A 19494-nucleotide genomic window follows, 5' to 3' on the forward strand; every position below is an offset into this window, starting at 1 on the left:
CCCCATCCATTTCACTTCAGGTATCCTAGGATAAAACAAACAAGGCTCCAGAGTGACTCATGAAACAAAATGACTCGTAGCCTTGGTTAATCACAGTCTGGAAAATAAAAGTATTCCACATATTTCGTTCCCTTCCTTGTTTTTATAAATCTCACACTGTGTGTGTGTGTGTGTTTGTGTACGCGTGCGTGTGTGTACGGGGGGCATGTACAGAGTGTTACCTATTCCAGGTAATAAGATTTGACACATGCTAAACCGTCTGTTCCTCTGCTTCCCCAGAACTCTGCCTACTCAGTTTGTAGTCTGTATTGCACTTGTTTTGTTGGTTTTTTTTTGTGATTTGTGTCGTTTTTTTTTTTTTTTTTTTTTAAACTGGCTGGAAAACATTAACCTCTTTAGCATGAGTGTGCAGCTCTCCCTCCACCTGCTTTTTTCCTCAGCTGGCCAGGTGCCGCCTCTTATATCTTGTGCAGTTACCGAAAAAGAAAAGGAGAGGAGGAAAAAAAAGAGAAAAAGAAAAAAAGAAAAGGAAAGAGAAAGAAAAAGGCACACCATGCTCCTCTGCTTTATGAGTTCTTTGTCTCCTCCGCTTTGTGTTAAGGCCTCCTGAATTCCTCGGCTCAGACCGTCGTGACCCTCATGACGAGCTCTCTGTTACTACTAGACTGACTCCTCTGTTCGTGAGGCCTCAGGTGGCTGAGTATATGCAGGATGGTATAAGCACAGTGGTGGTCAGAGAGGGTGCCTGTGGCATGGCCGGCAGCCCGTGCCCCGCTGTCGGCTGGAGCGGAGTTAGTGGCTGTACCACCAGTGGAGGACGAGTGGGTGGTTTGGGAGGAGGGGCGCTGATTTGTCCTCGTCCCTGTTTTTTGTTCCTCCATGTCCTTTGTTTTGTCATAGTTCAGCACTTTCCACTGCTGATTGACCGCCTGCCACCGTTTAAAAATCCGGTAAACCGAGGGCCCTTCGTGTATTATTAGACCTGGAGGGAAGGGGGAAAGAAATAAACATAAAACAGAAACAAAACTTTAGAAAGAACCATAAACCTATCCCAGCATCCTGCCCCCAGCTAGCTGGTTAGCTCAGCTCTCCCTCAGCCAGTGTTTATTCAACGATAAATCATGTATTTTAATTACCAACTGGCAGAGCACCGGTGCTCCTGCTCTGCTGGATCCCTTTTCCCCTGAATTAAAAGGATTACAGCTTTATCTCAGCAATCAATAAATGGATCGTAAATGCAGCAGAGAGTTATGCTCTTACAGCAAAACAGTATCTGTTTACCAATAAACACCCGAAGTTTATCTATCACTGGACTGGTTTTGCATGCTGCATAAGCATGATTCACCCAGCTAATGGCGTGTGTTTGGAGGGGGTGTAACTGGATCTGACGTGCTGGTGACGTCTGCTGCACCAGTGTCATGTGCGTGCACAGCCCGAGTCTCTCCCCACACACACAGCAGCAGAGCAGACACGCACATGGAGGCCAGAGGCGGCAATCGAGCAAAAAAAGGGTCTGTCTATACCTATAAATGGTTTGTCATCTTAGGCAAAGTTTTGCTCATCTGCAGAGCAGGTACCCCATTGTACGTCATTGCTCCCTTCCAAGGGGGAAAACAACACGCTTGAAAGAAAGGACAGATGTGCTTATGCCATGTGTGCACTGAGTATGCGCATCGTGCATATGTTCTGCTACCCATCTGCATATCCCAGAGCTGATGTCCGGGGGATGGCACTGGGCTGTAGGACAACTGACTTCTAATGGTGTCTGCATCTGAAAGAGAGTGAGCAGCTCAGGCCCTTCCACCCCGCAGTTAGCTCACCTCCCAGCGGTCTCTGTCGTCCTTCCCACCCTTGCAAGAGGACTGAAGGATTAGATAAGGTTAGACGATGACAGTACTTGAGTATTAAGCTCTGTTATTATTCAAGCCACTAGGCTTTGGCTAGACCCTTTGAAAGCACTAGGACCAGCAGTGACTGCAACACCATGTTGTTCTTATCAACTGAGGCTGGAGGAAGCTGCAACATCTCTTGTAGCCTGGCTTAGTTAGCACACTGTAATATAATTAAGCAGCTTTGCTAGAGAGTGGGATTTATGCAGAATGAGGGGGGTCTGAGTCTCCTTGTTTTGTAGCAATCTCTCTGTTAGGGAAGTGCCTTTGTGCCCCAAGTAGCTGAAGCCAGACCAGTAGGTAGGACACGTACTGTGTGAGTTAGCACATGGATGACTTCATTGTTCTTAATAACAATGGCTTCACCATTCTTGGTCAGGATCAAGATTATCAGAACCATTTCTAGGAAGAGCAGCTCTCTTGCCTACCTTTTGCAAGCATATTAATATGAGGGCAAAGAACAAAAGACCCACAAGAAGTAAGAAGCAAAATCATACCAAAACAAGGAGGTTACCTTGACCAGCGTTGTGCAGGGAGATGATGGTCATCACAGAATAAAGTGGTTTACTGCTATCCCTGATGAATCAAATGCTAGGGCTTTACCCTCCACGCAGCTTTTCCAGACTGTTCTAGTTTCTGATGACAGGTAATTATTGGAGTAAGTCTGTGTATATCAAAAACCAAAATATCTGAAGGTCATCCTACCCTTAGGGCTGACCTCCCCATTACTCACTGATGAGATGCAGCCACCTGGTTTCTTAGGGTCTGCATCTGATTTTGCAGAGTTTAAACTCTAGCTTCAGTACAGATTGAGTTTCTAGCCTCTCTGGTTTGAAGCATAACTAGAAGCCCTGCTGACTTGATCACATAATAGCTTCAGGGGGACTCTCACATTCATCGTAATGGGGTGCTGAGCCTGCGTACTGGCTGTAGGTTTAAGTATTCAAATCTGGCTCTTTTGGGACAGGAATGGTGTTGGGCACTACAGTACGGGAGAGATCTTTACTCTGGTTCCCATAGACCAGTGAGATTGCACAGCTGTAATCCTGTAGTGATGTGGCTTTTCATAACCAAACACCATGATGTCATAATAGAAAAATGTGTTTTTTCCTCCCTACTTTGAAACATGGTTGAGAATTCTGACATCTTCTGATCAAAGCATCAACCATAAAAAGCAGGACTTAGGGAAAGCCTGCGGATCCAGCCAAGGAAACAGAGCTTTGAAGCAGGCCTGAAGTGGATCAGCCCATGACAAGGGACATTAGACATATATTTAAATGAGCTGTCTGATCTGTAATGAATGAAATTCCACTCTGATCAATGACAGAGCCGATGTTTCTCTGAGACCACTTTAAGCCTCGGATAAAAGAGCCGAAATCAAATGTTTTCTCCTTTGCTGTAGAACATTCTCCATAGAATCAAATCCATTCTCCAAAGTATTAAACACTGAGCCAGGATTGTAAATCTATTCTTAATTACCTTATCACAAATATTTAATGCGCAGCCTGATTCAAGAGGGCTGTTTATAAAATTCTTGTTTGTTTGCCTTCTAATTATAAATGTTTATGATCTTATGCAATTAACTGTGTGATGCTGATGGATGGGTTGCTGAGTCAACTGAGCACCTGTTTTCTTAGATAATTTTGGTTTCCAAATATTTATAAAAGTACAAAATAACTTGTTTTTGTCTGTATTTACTGGGCTCTAAATTACTTATCGATTTCCCAGCGTCAAGCTCAGGAAGCTGTAAAATTAAAAAGGAACCAAGTGGAGGGGTGGGCAGGGAGGCGGAAGTAACAGTGATTCATTTGCAAGAGTAAATACCAAGAGTAAGCAAGAGTCCATCAGTTTATATCAAGCTGCGGGACACTTAATGCTCCCATCGAAACAAATTTTGTCTGCCTGAGATAAATTAGGATTGGAATTCCTGCGTTCAGCTCTGTGTGTCCCCTTCCAGAAACACCCCTCCCTTGAGGATCATTCTCGCTTACAGAGGTGAAACTTTCCAATTAAATGCCAGGCTTAAGTGGGAAAGCCTTCAGGAAGAACCGTATTCAACTAGAAGTGTCCAGCTAGAAGCATTTAGTCCATAAGCCAAATCCTGTGTATGTGGGGAAGATAGCAGGTTGGTGTGAACTTCTCTCTTTGTGCACTTTTCTCTTTTCAATGCAGAAATGTCTATATGAGAATTTTGGATGGATTCTGGTAGTGGCCTGGTCCTTTTCCACTCCTCCCAAGTTTATCTTGCCATCTTCTGCTTCACAAAATCTGTTCTTAATGGATCCTCTGTGAAAACCATCCTCTTCGGAAGGACAATTTCTGAGAGTTTCACGCAAAACGTGTCGGTCCAGATTGTTGCCTGGTCCATTAAATCCCTTGTTTGTGGTGTTGGTGAAATGAAACTCCTATGCAATGTGGGCACTGAAGGTGTGCTGTTCTCATTCCCACTTTCTCATGTAGAAACCTGACTGGACCAGCAGCAGAAGAAATTCCTTGAGCTGAAAATTGTTGAATGCTGGAAGAAGTATTCAGGGGAACTATAATATACACTTGTCTTGTTCTTATTTCACTCTTATGTCTGTTTGTGGCCCTTGATGGAACAGGGCAGCTGGCTAGATGGAACCTTGGCCGTTCTTATATTCTTAGACATTTCTACTTGCACTGGCTTGTGCCATGAAAAGATTTCCCAGATGGCTCTGGAACTGGAGACAGCCCATACTATGTGATGGGGTCATTAACCTGACAGCAAAGTCTACAAAAAAAATTTCTAATGCCTCTGCTTGCTTTGCCACATTGATGTGGCTGTGCTGTTCCCAGGACAAGATATAGTACCTCTGAGCTAACATGGTAGGGCTAACCCAGCAGTGCTCTGAATTAACACATGCTGAATTTGGAACAATATGTACAGGAAACCATACCAATCTCTTTTCACTGTGTTCACTCTCTCCACATATGAGCCTTTTTTGCTCTTTCTCTTGTGGCTTTATTATTATTGAGTCCATGCAGAGGGTCAGATCACGGTCAGCCCTGTGGAGCTCTGTAGAGTCCAGGCAGGAGGGACTAGTGATTATCCTGGGTGCAGGGATTACTTCCCAGAGCTGAGAAGCTGCTTTGTGCTTCACAGTACAGGCAAACACAACAATAGCTTGGCAATAGGTTATACCAAAACTGTACACATTGCTTATGCTGGTATCTTATGCTTCCTTTCATTTATCATACACGGGAGAGTACCCAGCACCCAACCACTGCTCTTATGCAAAACTATCACAGTAAGTTACCCAGCCCCAAAGAGCACAGAGCCTGGTCCCAGATTGGATTGGTAAGCAACACCAATACAGGTTGGCTGGGCAAGGGTTGTGTCAGTGCGGTTGCATGCCCAATCAGTGCATGCCCACAGCATCTGGGAGAGCAAGCTGACAATTGCTGACTCTGGGGAAAGACTTACCTCTTCCATTTACCCCCTCCCTCACTCTCATTTTCATACCAGAGCAAGAATAACTGGACGTTTCTTTTCCAGACGATTAACATGCAGTCTGCAACAGAGCTAGCACTGGTGCAAGCAATTTAATTTCTATGTTCTACTGATTGCCACAGCTAACCCTGAGCTTCTGGACTTTTAAAATGCAAGAGTTGGAAAGGGGAGCCTGACCAAGGGTGAGTATCATGGCCCAGAGGTAAGGCTCACGTCGCTGTGGGATTTCTCTGAGCCTTGCAATACCTGCCCACACCACATCATGATCCATGTGAGCAGTCTCTGTGCAAGGAAGTGTTCTTGGTGCTGAGGGTGGACACATATGGGCTGTGTGCAGGTGGCCCTTTCTGTCTTGGGATTAGTCAGGACAGAAGTGCATTGCCGTCAGCGGGCCTGTGGCAAGACTGGTCAAGAGAGAGGTCCTCAGCCCAATGGCTAGAAGGGCTGTTGGAAGAACATGGGCAAAACCCAGATGTAACAAGGAAAACTGCGTTTGTGCCTCCGGATGGGCAAGGGAGGACCAGCTGGTGCGCCACCATCCTGTGAGATTGACCCGAGTGGTTGTGAGCCTCCAATTTAAGGCAACTTTGGAGCAGCAGTTTCCCAGAAATGACAAGCAGTCACCTTCTGCACATTGTCAGCCTCTGCCACCAAGTGATATTCTCACCAGGACTTTCAGCCTCTAATTAACCTTTTTCTTATTCCAACACTTGCCATGCATTTTCTTGAAAGAGACAGGCAAATTCATAGGGCAGGAACTGTTTCTCCTGTTTGCCAGTGAAGAAACCACCAAAACAAGGCTTCTACTGACAGTGAGTGGTACATCACCACTGTGCTGTCACTCACATTATCTACAGGAGGAAAAATCACAGTTCATTCCAGCCAGTTACTCTGACCTGCTTCTCATAAAGTCCCTGTCCTGCCATCTGAGCTGTCACCTCTTGTTTCCACCTTCAGCAGCACTTTCCCCCTTCGGTTTCCTTCCCAAATGCAGTTTCACCTCACCCAGACAGCTGCCATGCTTTAGCTGTTTCTGTTGCTTTCATTGCTGGGTGTCAGGGGAAGATTACGGTAGCTGTGATCAAAGCTTAATGTTTGCATCCACAGCAGCAGTGGCTTAGGCTGAGGCAAAGCAATCCTTCTGGGAGATAACACTTTCATTGCCAGGCTTTCCCTCTATTGACATCATTGCGTACACAAACCCTTCTATCCTTTTTTGTGAATTCTTTAATCTTTTATGGCAATCTCAGATTCCCCCACTTTTGTTTCCAAAGCTCCAGCAGCTCAGCCCTCACTTATCTCTTTGCCTTAATCTCATCCTATATGCTCCATCCTTAGCCGTCTTTTATCTTAACCTAAGAGCAGAAAAGTGGCTGTACTGGTTCACACAAGGGGTCTGTCTATCATAGCATCCTGCCTCCAGCAGTGGCCAACAAGGGAGGGTGTAAAAACAAAGCTGGGAGAGTGATGTTTCCCTGATGGGCTCTGCACACTGCAGGGGCCGTACCTAGCCACAGATGGTCTCTTTTGGCTTATTTGTGTTCCCTAACCGTAGGTTTCCAGTGTAGTACAGTAAAGTGTACTGACTTTTGCTCTGTGCTTTGCATTTGCTCAAGTTAGGCTGCCCTGCCACCTCCCAAATTCTCATAGTCCCCATGAGATCGTTCCATTCCAAAAAGTGCTTTAGAAATAACCATGAATCTCTGCCTTACCCCAGCTTCGCAAGTACCTTACAGTATGTGGGAGATGAGTGACTGGGCTCCCACTGAACCCTCCCAATCCATACTGCTTTTCAGTGCAATCCTCTGTACTTTATCCCTCATCCATGATGCAAGATAGTCCTTGGTGATAAACCAGGAAAAGAGAGCCAGAGGGACCTTTTCCTGCAAATACGGGCTGGGAAAGGGGCACCTAGTATCTGGCATCCCTCAATATTGTGGCAGGGTCAGTTCCAGTTGAATATGACAAGTTCTTTAAACAACCTAGCATCTTTAATTCCTCCAGTGGCCGAGACTCAAGGCTGCAGAACTGTGCTCTGCAGGCAATGGGGAAGAGAGTGAACCAGGGAGTGGGGAGAGGTAGATTTGTAACTGAAAGTAATGTTGTGGCACCAGTGGGACTCTGCACTTGGTCTGATTTGGGAGGGGAGATGTGAACATTGGAGTTGACCGGGCGGGAAATCAGGTAATATCATCCCTCTCCTCACTTCTGTTCATCATCTCCAGAACCTCTTCATTTCAACCCCCTTTTCCTCCAAGTAAATTCCCCAAAGGGGTGCGGTGCCCAGAGCAGAGAGGTGCAGAATCAGCACTGTATACCCCACCTTCCTTTCGATACTCTGTTGAAAAAAAACTGACATGTCACAGAATCGCTGTCTTTGGCAGTGTGACTGCCTGGTCCAGCTTGTGTTTGTGATTCTGATTTCTCCTTCCTAAGGGTAGCGCTTTGCACTTCTCTTTATTCACTTCCATCTTGTTGATTTCTCCAATTTGCCAAGATAATTTCAAATGCTGATCTGATCCTCCACAGTGCTTGCAGCCTTTCCAAGCTTGGTGTCATCTGTGAATCTGATAACAGCACTCCCTATTTCATTATCTAAGCCATTAATAAAAATATTGAAGAGAGCAGAGTCCAAAACAGTCCTACTTGAAACGTGTTTCCAGTTTATGGTACACCACTGACAACTACTGAGAATGCAGTTTTTTGATTGGCTGTACACCTCCATTAGAGTTATTTAACCTAGACCACATTTCTCTGGTTTGTTGAGGAGAATCTTAGGGCAAAGCACCAAAAGCATTGCCCAAGTCATGGCATATCAAACTGACTGCTTCCTCCTTAGCCACTAGGAAAATTACCCTCCCAAATTAGATATGGTTATATTCTCGTGCTCATCAATTGGTTAGTTAAAAAATTATTTTAATATCTTTCTATGAATCAGTTAAGCCGATTTGCCCTTCATTTCCTTGATGCTCAGTTCCTACCTTCTTTAGTGATAGGGATTATATTTAAAGCTAGGTACTCTGCCTGCATTTCCCCAGGTGCCTGGCACCTCCTGCATCCTTCCCAAGTTCCTGATGATGAAATGCTCATGGGTCAGAGGCTGCTCCTGCAGCTTCCTCTGAAGTTCATTAGGACATGCTGACAAGGACAGAGATAACCCGTTTGAATATTTTTGAGTCTGTTCTTTTCTGATTCTGCCCTGGGCTCTTTTCTCCTCATTAAAATTATTTTAGTTAAATTTTGAAGACTGAAACAAAGGCAACATTTAACTCTTCAGCCCTTTTTGTATCAAATATTATTTGAGATCTTAGACTTGCCTTGTTCTTCTTTACGTATGCTTATGGACCCATTTCTTGTTACCTTTTGTATCTCTGGATGGTAATCCTGGGGTTCAGCTCTGACAGCTCCCCATGCCTGTGTGATTTCTAGAGACTTTTCATTAGTTGCAGGCTCTTCTTTCTGCCTTTTGCGTGATTGCAGCTTCTGATTTTGGTTCCTCAAAGACCTCCTGATGCAGCCTCAGTGCTCTCTTCCCACGCTTCTGAGCTTTCCCCTGCGCAGGCACAGTTTGCTGTTGTGCCTTTAGTATCATCCCTTTTGGCAGCCATGAGCTGTTCGCAGCTCTTTTATCCTTCAGATTCTCTTCCCAAGAGACACTCCCTGTCCTGGTCCCCTGAGGCTGCTGCCGCTGCTTTTCTGGAGTCCATTATCCTCACATCATACTTTTCTTCAGCTCAGGAATGCTTTCATCGCACAGTCACTTTTCATACAAACTACTGCTACATTCAGGTTTTCAGGGATTCTTTGCTTTCTGGTGAAATCAAATAGGAAATATAGACTCCTTCACAACTGTTACACCTGCTTTCCAAAATATAAATTTTGTCCCCAAAATATTTCAAGAGCTTAGTGGACAGTCTATTTTGCATACAGGAGAAGTCCAGGTAATGGACGACCTGAGACCTCTGGTGCTGTCTTTTAGACGTTTCAGGTAGTTGCAAGACACTGGACCAGTGAGCAGGATGTCTCTAGTCCGCAAGACATCTAGCAAAGGTCTGCTCTGAATAATGCTGGAACTGTACAAGGAGGGTGTGCAAGCTTAGAAATGTCCAGCATTGAATGACATCTAGCATAAACTGAAAGTGTATTCATAATGATTAGAGCTCAAGTGAACACTTAGCATATGGAAAAAAAAATTAGCTGATTATAATCAGGCATTTTCTTATCAATCATTCTCCATGCACATTTTTTCATATCTGAAGAACTGATTAAATATGTACAAATCTGGGCTGTGTTTTGGCTCAGCAGAACTGGGATGGCTGCATGGCTGGAGCCTGTGGAGTGCTGTTGATCACTGGATGACATGTGCTGTCATGGAGCCCACAAGTCTGGGGGAGATGAAACATTCCTTTTGCCCATCACCCTTTAAGTGTATTTGCTGTAATGGGGCTCCACTGGCAGGCAGCTTTCACAGTGATGTATGTGCCATGCTTGGCTCTCCTCAGGCCACAGGGGCCACAACTCCAGCAAAACTGAAATTGAGCCCCTCAAAGGGTGAGACCTCCGTTGCCTGGGCAGAGCCCCTACCAGTGTACACAAAAAAGCTTCTCCCAGCTGTCTTGAGGAGGTATTTTATGGAGGTATGGACTCTTCCATTTTGGGTCATTAACAGCACAGACAGGCTGGTCCCCAAGCCTCTGACTGCTGACTAACAGGCAAACCTTGTGCTTATTATGGCTTGTCTCCTCTCGTGCAAGCTGGGGTTCAAGGACAGCTCTGCCTAAAAGCTTCCTCAGCCGCAGGTGGGCCAGGACCCCCCCCAAAGGCAACGAAAGCCCTTCTCCTTCCCTGCCTCCTCCGCTCCACCTGGCAGAGCAATGGGAGCAGCAGGTCCCATCTGGGCGGGTGGTTAAGCTACACCCCAAGCTCTCTGCAGCCATTAACACCCGCCCCCAGACTCAGCAAGAGCCCTGCTAGTTGGGGGATGGATCCAGCATGCTGGCATCCCAGAGGGTCCCCAGAGTTGCTGTTCCACCATGTGAGCGATCATGGCAGACCTCACCCCCTGCCATGCTGGGGCTGAGCATGGGGGGCCGGGGAAAGGAGGCAGCTCTTTCCTTTATTACTGATGGGAGTGCTTGGCGTGACAGCCAGCAGCATCTCTCCTCCAGGTAGCTCTGTGATTTTGCAAGATGCTGCTGAGCTATATGTCAAGAGGCAATTTCCAGGTCATGACACCGCAGCATGTCATGAGTTCGTGTAGCACAAGTATGTGGCAGTGATTCCAGTGCACGCAGGATGCTATGGGTTCCTCTCTGAAGCAGGAGCAGTCCATCCCACATACATGGCATTTGTAGCTGGGGAAGGAGGAACGCTTTATCCAGTGGGATGAATTGAGAGGACAGGTAGGACTGCTTGTCATTGGGCTTGGGGAACTGGTGGGAGCTGGGGGCAGTATGTTGTAGGAGCGCTGGGGGAGCTTTTATGGCTGCCAGGTAGATGCCAGCTTCTCTGTGGGGTGCTACCTTCATCCCAGAGCAGCCATCTTCATTCATGTCCTCTGCCCACCGTCACATTCCTCTACAACACATGGGCTGGGCCCTGTAGGGCTGAGCTGGTAAGGCCCCAGATGAGGAAAGACTGGAAAAATTAAGGAGCTGATAGGAGGTGTCCAAGCGACAGGAAATTCCTTTTTGTTCAGCACTCCCACGTGGTTTGTTTGTAATGGGAAAACAGCATCAGTTGTCTGCAGGATGCCATCTGTGACAAAGGAGCTGGGCTGACCCCAGGAACCGCACACAGCAACATCATCGCTCTAGAAATGCTGCAGTATTTTTAGCTGTAAGCATAGGAGCTATCAACCACCACAACTTTCTCCTGCCCTGCCCAGACTAGCACTTTTACACCCTGCCTCAAAACTGGGACAAAAAAAACCCCAAAACAAAACAAGAAATAACAGCAAAAATAAATAGGTAAAATAAACCCCAGAGAAATCCTCGCTCAGGCAATAGATAAACCATAAACAAAAGCACTCCTTTAAACTCAGCTGGCTGTGGACAGCTACAGCAAAATGGATGTTGTGCCCTTAAGGGCTCTTGTACTCCTGTGGTATTTAATTCACAGCGCACGATAAAGCAGAGAATTAAAGGGCAGTCTCTAGCTATGCAGGCAGCAATAAATGAGACGACTCTTGGAAAAAGCAAATAAATAAATAAAGACTGGAGCTCCACCGGCAGAATAGGGACATGGTTTAGTGGGCATGGTGGTGTTAGGTTGATGGTTGGACTTGATGATCTTAGAGGTCTTTTCCAACCTTAGTGATTCTATGATTCTATGAATAGCCTCGCTTCTGAATCATACATCGCCAGCATCATTCCCCACTTGTAAGTCTACCCATAACTGTGCCAGTATAGGAGGGATAGGGCTTGGAGGCACTACCTATATACCCCCTTGCTCTCTTAAAGTTTCCCCTCCTTGCTTTGTAGCTAGGATTATATAGACCCTCTTGGTGCCTTTTTCCCCCGAATTTAAAATGGAGATGAGAACAACACCCCACATCTTGAAAGGACTTTGTGCACGAGAGGTGAAAGTCACTCATTGTGTGCAGAGCAGATTCTCTTAGGTCTTTAAAAGAAGGGAGCAGAAAATCATTTCAAACTGGATTGAACAGAGCACGGGCCAAATGCGCACCGTGGTCTCGGGATCTGTTTCCAGACATTCCCTGACAGAAGTCGACGGAGGTGGGTACTTGTGGTGAGGAGAGAAAAAGCATGTGGCTTCCATTTCACTATGCGTGCACCACGGTAGTCAGTCCTCCAGGTCTGGGTCCTGAACCTTTCTATCCTGTAGCTAACGTTACTTTGACCAAAGCACTGCCTGTGCAGTCATGCTGCATCCTCAGCTGTTCCTGGGACATTTCTTTAAAGGCAAAGCTGGACAACAGCGCTGTTTTGTGTAGGGTTTGGAAATCTAGCATCACACTTGCTTGGAGTGAGACTTGAAAAAGTCACACTGTCCCCCAGAATGGAAGAATACATACATATTTTCAGACAGGTGAGAATGTTTCATTTGGACTTGAATTTTTTTAAAATGTTGTATTCCAATTCTGACACTGAATTTAAAATACTCAGCATGAGCAGTCATCTCTAAATGCTAAATCAAAATGCTTTGTTCAATAATGATCAAAACATGACATTTGCTTATTGAAGGTAGAACTAGTGCCTCCCTCTCTGCTTTTATTAGCAAATGAAATTATGTAAGAAAAAATGGGAATAGTTTCACAGTTTTTCATTTTCTGAGGGATGCAGGTCCTGCCTGAGCCCAGTCTCTTCAGACTGCTCCAGCCACCCAAGTGCTCTTTCACTAAGAGGAATAGTGACCAGTTAGGAGAGACAAAAAGGTGAGTACAGATCACCCTTAACAGAGCATCCCCCAGGTTAATATAGGGCACATCGTAGGCTAAATTAATGGACCTGGGAGTGCCTCTGAAGTTGCAGGTCAGTGTGTGCATTGCAATTGCTTCTACCCCCTTGTTGGAGTGAGATGTGGGCATCTTTCCCCTCTGCCATGTAGGAAGGCATCTCAAGGACATGAGGCAGAAGGTGCTCGTGGTGCTCTTTGACCAGCCTTTTGTCGGGATAAATGTGTCCCTGGGACACACCATGGTGCAGCCTGTGTTTGGCTGCTTTGTCCTCCACAGTCATGACAAAATCTTTCATTGCAGACCACAGGATTTCTGTGAGATTTCCAGGAGTCTTCCACCTTGCGTGCTGCGGCCTTTCCCCTCTGCTCCCCTACAGTGTCCTCACAGGTCTCACCCCACCTTCTCCCCTGCAAAGGTCTTCACCTCTCACACAGAGGCGCTATTCAAAATTAAGGAAGGCGGTAGGAGCCAAGAGGACAAGGGTCTATCATTTCTGATCCATTACCAGTAAGGATCTCTGGGACGGCAAAACCTTTGCCTTCCTGCTCTGGCTAGATAAGTTTCTTCCACCAGAGCTGAAGACTTTTAGGGGCTGCAATACCCAGCTGAGTGAATGCTGACGCAGGCTGAAAGGGGCAGGTAAGAGTTCATACGCACCTATGGAATCTGTCAATGCTGAGCTGACAAAAATGAAAGCAGTGAAAGGAACTGAGGGTGGCTAAGCCTGCAGCAAAGGTCTGGAGAAGAGCCTTGCAGGACACAGAGGGGACCATGATGTGGCTGTGCCTGAGCAGAGTGAATTGTCCCACCTGGCACAGTAAATGCCCGGACCTTCAGTTCTTCAGGCTTCTCTGCATTCAGCAAGTAGCGATGACTGCCTACTCCACAGTGGTCCTGCCTGAATGTCATTGCCATGGGTTTGTTTGCTGGCTGGACCTCTTCTGAGAAGGTAAAGTGCTGGCTGCACTACTGGGCACAGCGTGCCTGATGTTATTTAATCTTATTGAACAACTTCTGCCAAACACTGCATGGTCGTATGGGTATTGTGGATCCAGCTCTGCCATGGGGCAGAGGGACTCGGGCTGTGGCTGTCATGGGTCTGTCTTGGTTCAGGAAGAAAAGTGCTGCTTCAGGGAGTAACTTCCAGGAAGAATAAGTTTAGCAAGTTAAGTTTAGCAACTTAGCCCATGGGCCTGTTTGTAGTATTCTTGCCTACAGACTGTTGTATCTGGGTCTGAAAGTGAATGCTTTCAGATAGTGTCTATGTCTATGTCTATGCACAATGACATAGACAGTGGGATCGAGTGCACCCTCAGCAAGTTTGCAGATGACACCAAGCTGAGTGGTGCAGTTGACACACTGGAGGGACGGGATGCCATCCAGAGGGACCTGGACAAGCTGGAGAAGTGGGCCCGTGTGAACCTCATGAGGTTTAACAAGGCCAAGTGCAAGGTCCTGCACCTGGGTCGGGGCAACCCCCAGTATCAATACAGGCTGGGGGATGAAGGGATTGAGAGCAGCCCTGCCGAGAAGGACTTGGGGTACTGGTGGATGAAAAGCTGGACAGGAGCCAACAATGGGCACTCACAGCCCAGAAGGCCAATCGTATCCTGGGCTGCATCAAAAGAAACGTGGCCAGCAGGTCGAGGGAGGTGATTCTGCCCCCCTACTCTGCTCTGGTGAGACCCCACCTGGAGTCCTGCATCCAGCTCTGGAGCCCTCAGCCTAAGAAAGACACGGACCTGTTGGATTGGGTCCAGAAGAGGGCCACGAAAATGATCAGGGGGATGGAACACCTCTCCTATGAAGAAAGCCTGAGAGAGTTGGGGTTGTTCAGCCTAGAGAAGAGAAGGCTTCGGGCAGACCTTCTTGCAGCCTCTCAGTACTTAAAGGGGGCTTATAAAAAAGATGGCGGCAAACTTTTGAGCAGGGCCTGTTGTGACAGGACAAGGGGGAATGGCTTTAAACTAAAGGGGGATAGATTTAGACTAGATAGAAGGAAGATATTTTTTAAGATTAGGGTGGTGAAACACTGGCCCAGGTTTCCCAGAGAGGTGGTGGATGCCCCATCCCTGGAAACATTCCAGGTCAGGTTGGACGGGGCTCTGAGCAACCTGATCTAGTTGAAGATGTCGCTGCCCACGGCAGGGGGGTTGGACTAGATGACCTTTAGAGGTCCCTTCCAACCCAAACTATTCTATGATTCTGTGAAAGATGGGTGTGTTGGTAGGTATCCAACCCTCCAGGAGAAGAACCGATCACTCACTACTTTAAGAAGCGATCCCAGAGATGGTTTAATGTGGCTTCATGTTAATCTCTTCTTACCTCTGCTTCTGGCTCCCTACAGAGCTGGGAACACAGCAAAAGCAGCCTCATCCACTATGCGTGGGGGATGACCCCCCTGCGGCCTCATTTTTGACTACAGAGTTGACTTCTCTTGCTATGGCTACAAAGGTATGCCGTGGACCACAGCCTCCCACCTCCAGGAGTAACATGTCTGCAAGTATGGAGGCTGTAGTAGTAGGAACAATGGGACAGAAAGCAGTTGGAAAAACAGAGCCTGGCACAGAGCTGAGGACCTTTTCCATCCTTTACCAGACAGCACAATTTATACAGCTGGTGTGGGAGATCCTACCAGCTGCCTACGAAGGAATCTCCTGCCGCAGTGTAGAAGCTGTGACAGGCAGGTGAGTGCTTCTGCCTCTGCCCATGGATGGGAACTTAACCCAGGGACACCAGGCTCTTGATTCCAGCATGGGGTTTAGTGACAGGGAAGCATCATTCTGATTATAACGTATCACCCTCGAAAGCACAAGATGCAGTTCACAAGGCAAAAGGATTTCTTTTCCCCCTCAGAAAATGTTAATTATGTTGCCCTCATTAAATGCTAAACACATTGATCCTCTGGAGCAGAAAGCACCATATGGTTATTCATGACAAAATACACCTCCGGAGCCCTGTTGCAACAGTGGGAAACTGCATGGAGATGGATGTGGTAAAGGATTGTGGAGTTGAAAGGACACGTCTGAAAGGCCAGGTGCTGCTCTGACTGTGCTGGAAGCCAAGCTCCTTCCCTGCAAAAAGGGAGGGGGTTCAGAGCCAGGTCCAAACCCCGTGGCTCTTTGCTCAGCAGCGATGTGCTCGTTCTGCAGAGAGCTGACAGAGCTGCACTGGAGTTCAGTAGGTGCGTTGGACCTCTGCAGAAATGCCCGCTGGTGAAAGCAGCACACGTGCACATGTGCCGGCTGGCCCACTCTGCTCTCTTATTGAACAATCAATGCAGCATTAGATAAAAATACGTCCCATCTTTCAAGGAACGGAGGGGCGGCATGTCTTGGCTTTGCTGAGCATCCGCTGTTCCTGGATAGCAGCCAAGAAATCAGCTGGCAAATCAGCTGTGCAGCATTGCTTTTCCTGCTGCTGGACCAGGTACAGGGCCCTGAATGACTGCTCTTGAGAGACAGTCCCTGCCCAGCTGGATTGAGAGCCCCACAACACGCCCTGTGGGGACTGTTCCTGTCTCCACATCCCCCTTTACAGCTGATAAATCAATTATTTGCTCAGTGATTTTTCGAGCATGCATGTTGTGGCTGAATGAATGCAAACCAGGATTCACAGTGCAAAAAAAGGGAATTAGCTGCCTCACTTTATCCCAACTGCCTGCTCTGATGATAGGGCCTGGATCTGGTCACTCCAGTTAGCTCCTGGTAGCTCCAGTTTGCAGGCAAACTGGGCAAGAAGTGCATGAACAGCGTGGCAAGCAGTGCGTTATGCTGAAGGGCACGGAAGACCTGCATACTCTCATGGGTCTCTTCCAGGTATGTTAAAGCCATGCATGTTTACTGTCTGGGTTGGTCTCAGGTTCCTCCTCTGAAGATATTTGCTGAACTTCTCTGCCTTGTGCTCTGCCTTTAGGGTGTCATCAAGCTAATGGAATGGGCTTGGTGCTTCCCCAGAACTGATTCCCTACTGCTGTAGCAATTCTTCCTGCTTTGTACCTTGGGGGACTACGCAGACCTGAATGAAAACATTTGCTTTCCTTTTGAGAATGGGATCAATACAGATGAAGACCCTGAAGACACTTAATTTCTCAGTTTCTCTTTATTTTATTGGGACTTTGACTCCTAAATCCTTTGAATGTTGAGGGCCTGAGTGACCTGGCTAGAAAACACCCTGAGGCTACCTCAGCCTGGCGTTTCCTCTAGGAAGCAAAGCTCATTTAAAACAAAACCACATTAGTCTTGGCAGGAAGTTTGAATTGTGACTGTCTCAAGGAAGCTCCATTAATTACTGTTCCCATTGCACTATGAAAGATCAAATGCTGTGGATCAGTTTTAATTGGCTATTGATTTCTTATGTTATTACCTACGGTTGTGCTGAGATGCCGTCAGACATACTGGATGCTTTTGATTATTCTTGCTGGCAGCTGGGATTAAAAACAGCGGGCACACACTTCCTGATCTGTAATGGATTGCCATAGTGTGCCAACAAAAGTCATTGGCAGGATGAATGGTCCTGCTTTGCCTGTCTCTTATGCTACTGAGCTGCAGTGCAGTTACTGTTGTGAAGGCAAATACCCTCAGGGACTGGCTGCCAAGGAAAGCGAGGGAAAAGCTTCGAAGAGCGTGAGGATTTAGTGCTTGCAAAAGTGCACAGCTGCCAGCACCAAGACAGGGTGAGTCGGAGAGCAAGGACTAGGTGGGCATGGACAAAGCAACAGTCTCAACCAGACAGTGATCCAAGGAGAGGCAGATCGGATTGCTTTTGCATCGCTGGGGATAAGCCCCCCTCATGCCAACCACAGGGATACCCCTGTGTGAGCACAAGCAGGACTGCGCACACAAACCGTGACAGTGCCAGCCCTGTGCGCACAGCCTGCTAATGACCTTCCTGAGACGCGCTTCCCCCTTGGAGCTGATCTGGTGATGCCTGAGCCTAGACTGTGACATACTTTCATTAGCTGGCAGAGTTCCTCTTTGTTTAACAGGAGACGGTTTCCTGTCCTCCTGACCCCAAATGACACCTTAATCTACAAACGCCGACTTTCCCTAATTGCACCTTGACAGAGAGAGAGGCAAACCTCTCCTTCCGCCTCCAAGGACTGTCATTTAATTAACAGGCACGTATCTCTCAGGATGTACAGCCCAGCTCTAAGCTGCTACTCTCCCTGCTCAGTAACTCAGGCCTGTGAAGGCTCACTCCATTTATCTCTGCATTTTGATAACCGCATTTCTGCTAATCCCTCTCTATGCCAGCTTTCTGGATTTAGCTCTCATGGACCCATGGAAAGAGCAGTTAATCAAATGAACAGTCTCCATCTCACTTTTCATTCACTTCCCGGTTGCTGATCTCAAATGTCTGTGTTGTAGATGGCTTCATAGCAGAGCAATACCTATACTGGCACCATTACCAGTTTCTAGTTTAATCCAACTCTCATATCTGTCCTTTAATCCAACTGTCATATCAGACATGACCAGAGATAGCACACGTGGAAGAGAGAGAGAGATCAGAATCAAAGACGCTGGGGCTGGCTGTATATGAAGAAGCATTTCGTCTGTTCCTCCTTCACAAAATGGGATCATCTCTCCGCAACATGTTCTTGACATATGTTTTCTAACAGGCTTTAAAAAAAAAAAAACCAGCATTGGAGACTCCCACAAATCCCAAGCAATCCTTTCCAGTGCTTCCTGCCCTCCTGTTAGATGTCTGAGAGCAAGGGGAAGAACAATGTTGAAAGACCATTTTGCACATCTTGCCCAGATGGACATAGCTTCTGGTGCTTGGGTCCATACCATCTGTCCTGCTGGTTGTGAGGAGCAGATTCATTTTACTTTGGTTGTGGTTTTGTTTCCATGGTGGGTGAAGGGGTAGCAAATGGTGTCTATCCCTTACAACTGTTTTTGTGGAGCATGCTAGGATCTAGCAAAGTCCAAAGAAAAATAGTGTATTACTGAATGTGAGTGGCTGAGGGTCAAACCCAAGACCCCTGGATTTTGATGCATGGATCAATAGTCTCTGAGTTAACAGCTGTATTTTGAGAGCTCAGCTTGGAGATGATCTGACTATTTCAGATCAAGTACAGCTCAACTGAAGATAACAACAACAAAATGATCTGTGTTTAGGGAGCCATACGTGCAAGTCAGCACTCGTGCCCTCACCTTTGACTCCACATTGGAAAGACCAGTGCTGCCATGGGATTGCCCATGCAAATTGCCACAGATATCTCTGTCTTGGCAAATTGTTACCTAAATCCCTTAATGACTTGGTAGAGAGGAGATCACACAAAACAGCTGGGCAGTTGCTGACTAGGTGCATATACCCTGTCTGATGATAGTCAGGATCTCTGCAGATTCGGTGTCTTCTCCAGCTTTGAGACTCCAGAGTGCCACAGGAAGTGTCCTGCTGAGCACTTCCAGTGACAGGGTGTGTACACTGGCCTCCTGGACAAATGTCACTGGCTACTCAATGGACATGAGACATCCAAGGACAACCAAAGCAGGAACTCCAGGAACTGGAGAGGAGCTCTGCTTCAGCACATCTGCTATTTAGTAAATACTTTGTCTTTCAAGCCTCTGCTCCTCTGCCAGTGAAAGCAAAACTTGGGGTCAAACTGGGAGAAGGAACAATTGGAATTCATACAATTAGTGTAGGACCTACAGTATAACATTCTGCTAGCTAAGGCTGACCAGCCTGTTACCGAACAATGCACAGAC

The 19494-nt window shown here is 46.9% G+C and overlaps 1 protein-coding gene across 1 annotated transcript in view; it reads right to left on the reverse strand.

The window, feature by feature from the left end:
- Positions 1 to 370: 370 nt before the first annotated feature.
- MARCH4 (membrane-associated ring finger (C3HC4) 4, E3 ubiquitin protein ligase) overlaps positions 371 to 19494 on the reverse strand; it is a 127109-nt gene continuing 107985 nt past the window's right edge. The window contains exon 4 of the mRNA XM_009323548.1: positions 371 to 982. Coding sequence (XP_009321823.1) covers positions 621 to 982 — 362 coding nt within the window. The 3' untranslated portion in view covers positions 371 to 620. The remainder of the gene's footprint in view (positions 983 to 19494) is intronic.

The sequence above is a fragment of the Pygoscelis adeliae genome, unplaced genomic scaffold (genome assembly GCF_000699105.1).
Source record: "Pygoscelis adeliae isolate BGI_AS28 unplaced genomic scaffold, ASM69910v1 Scaffold664, whole genome shotgun sequence".
NCBI lineage: Eukaryota > Metazoa > Chordata > Aves > Sphenisciformes > Spheniscidae > Pygoscelis > Pygoscelis adeliae.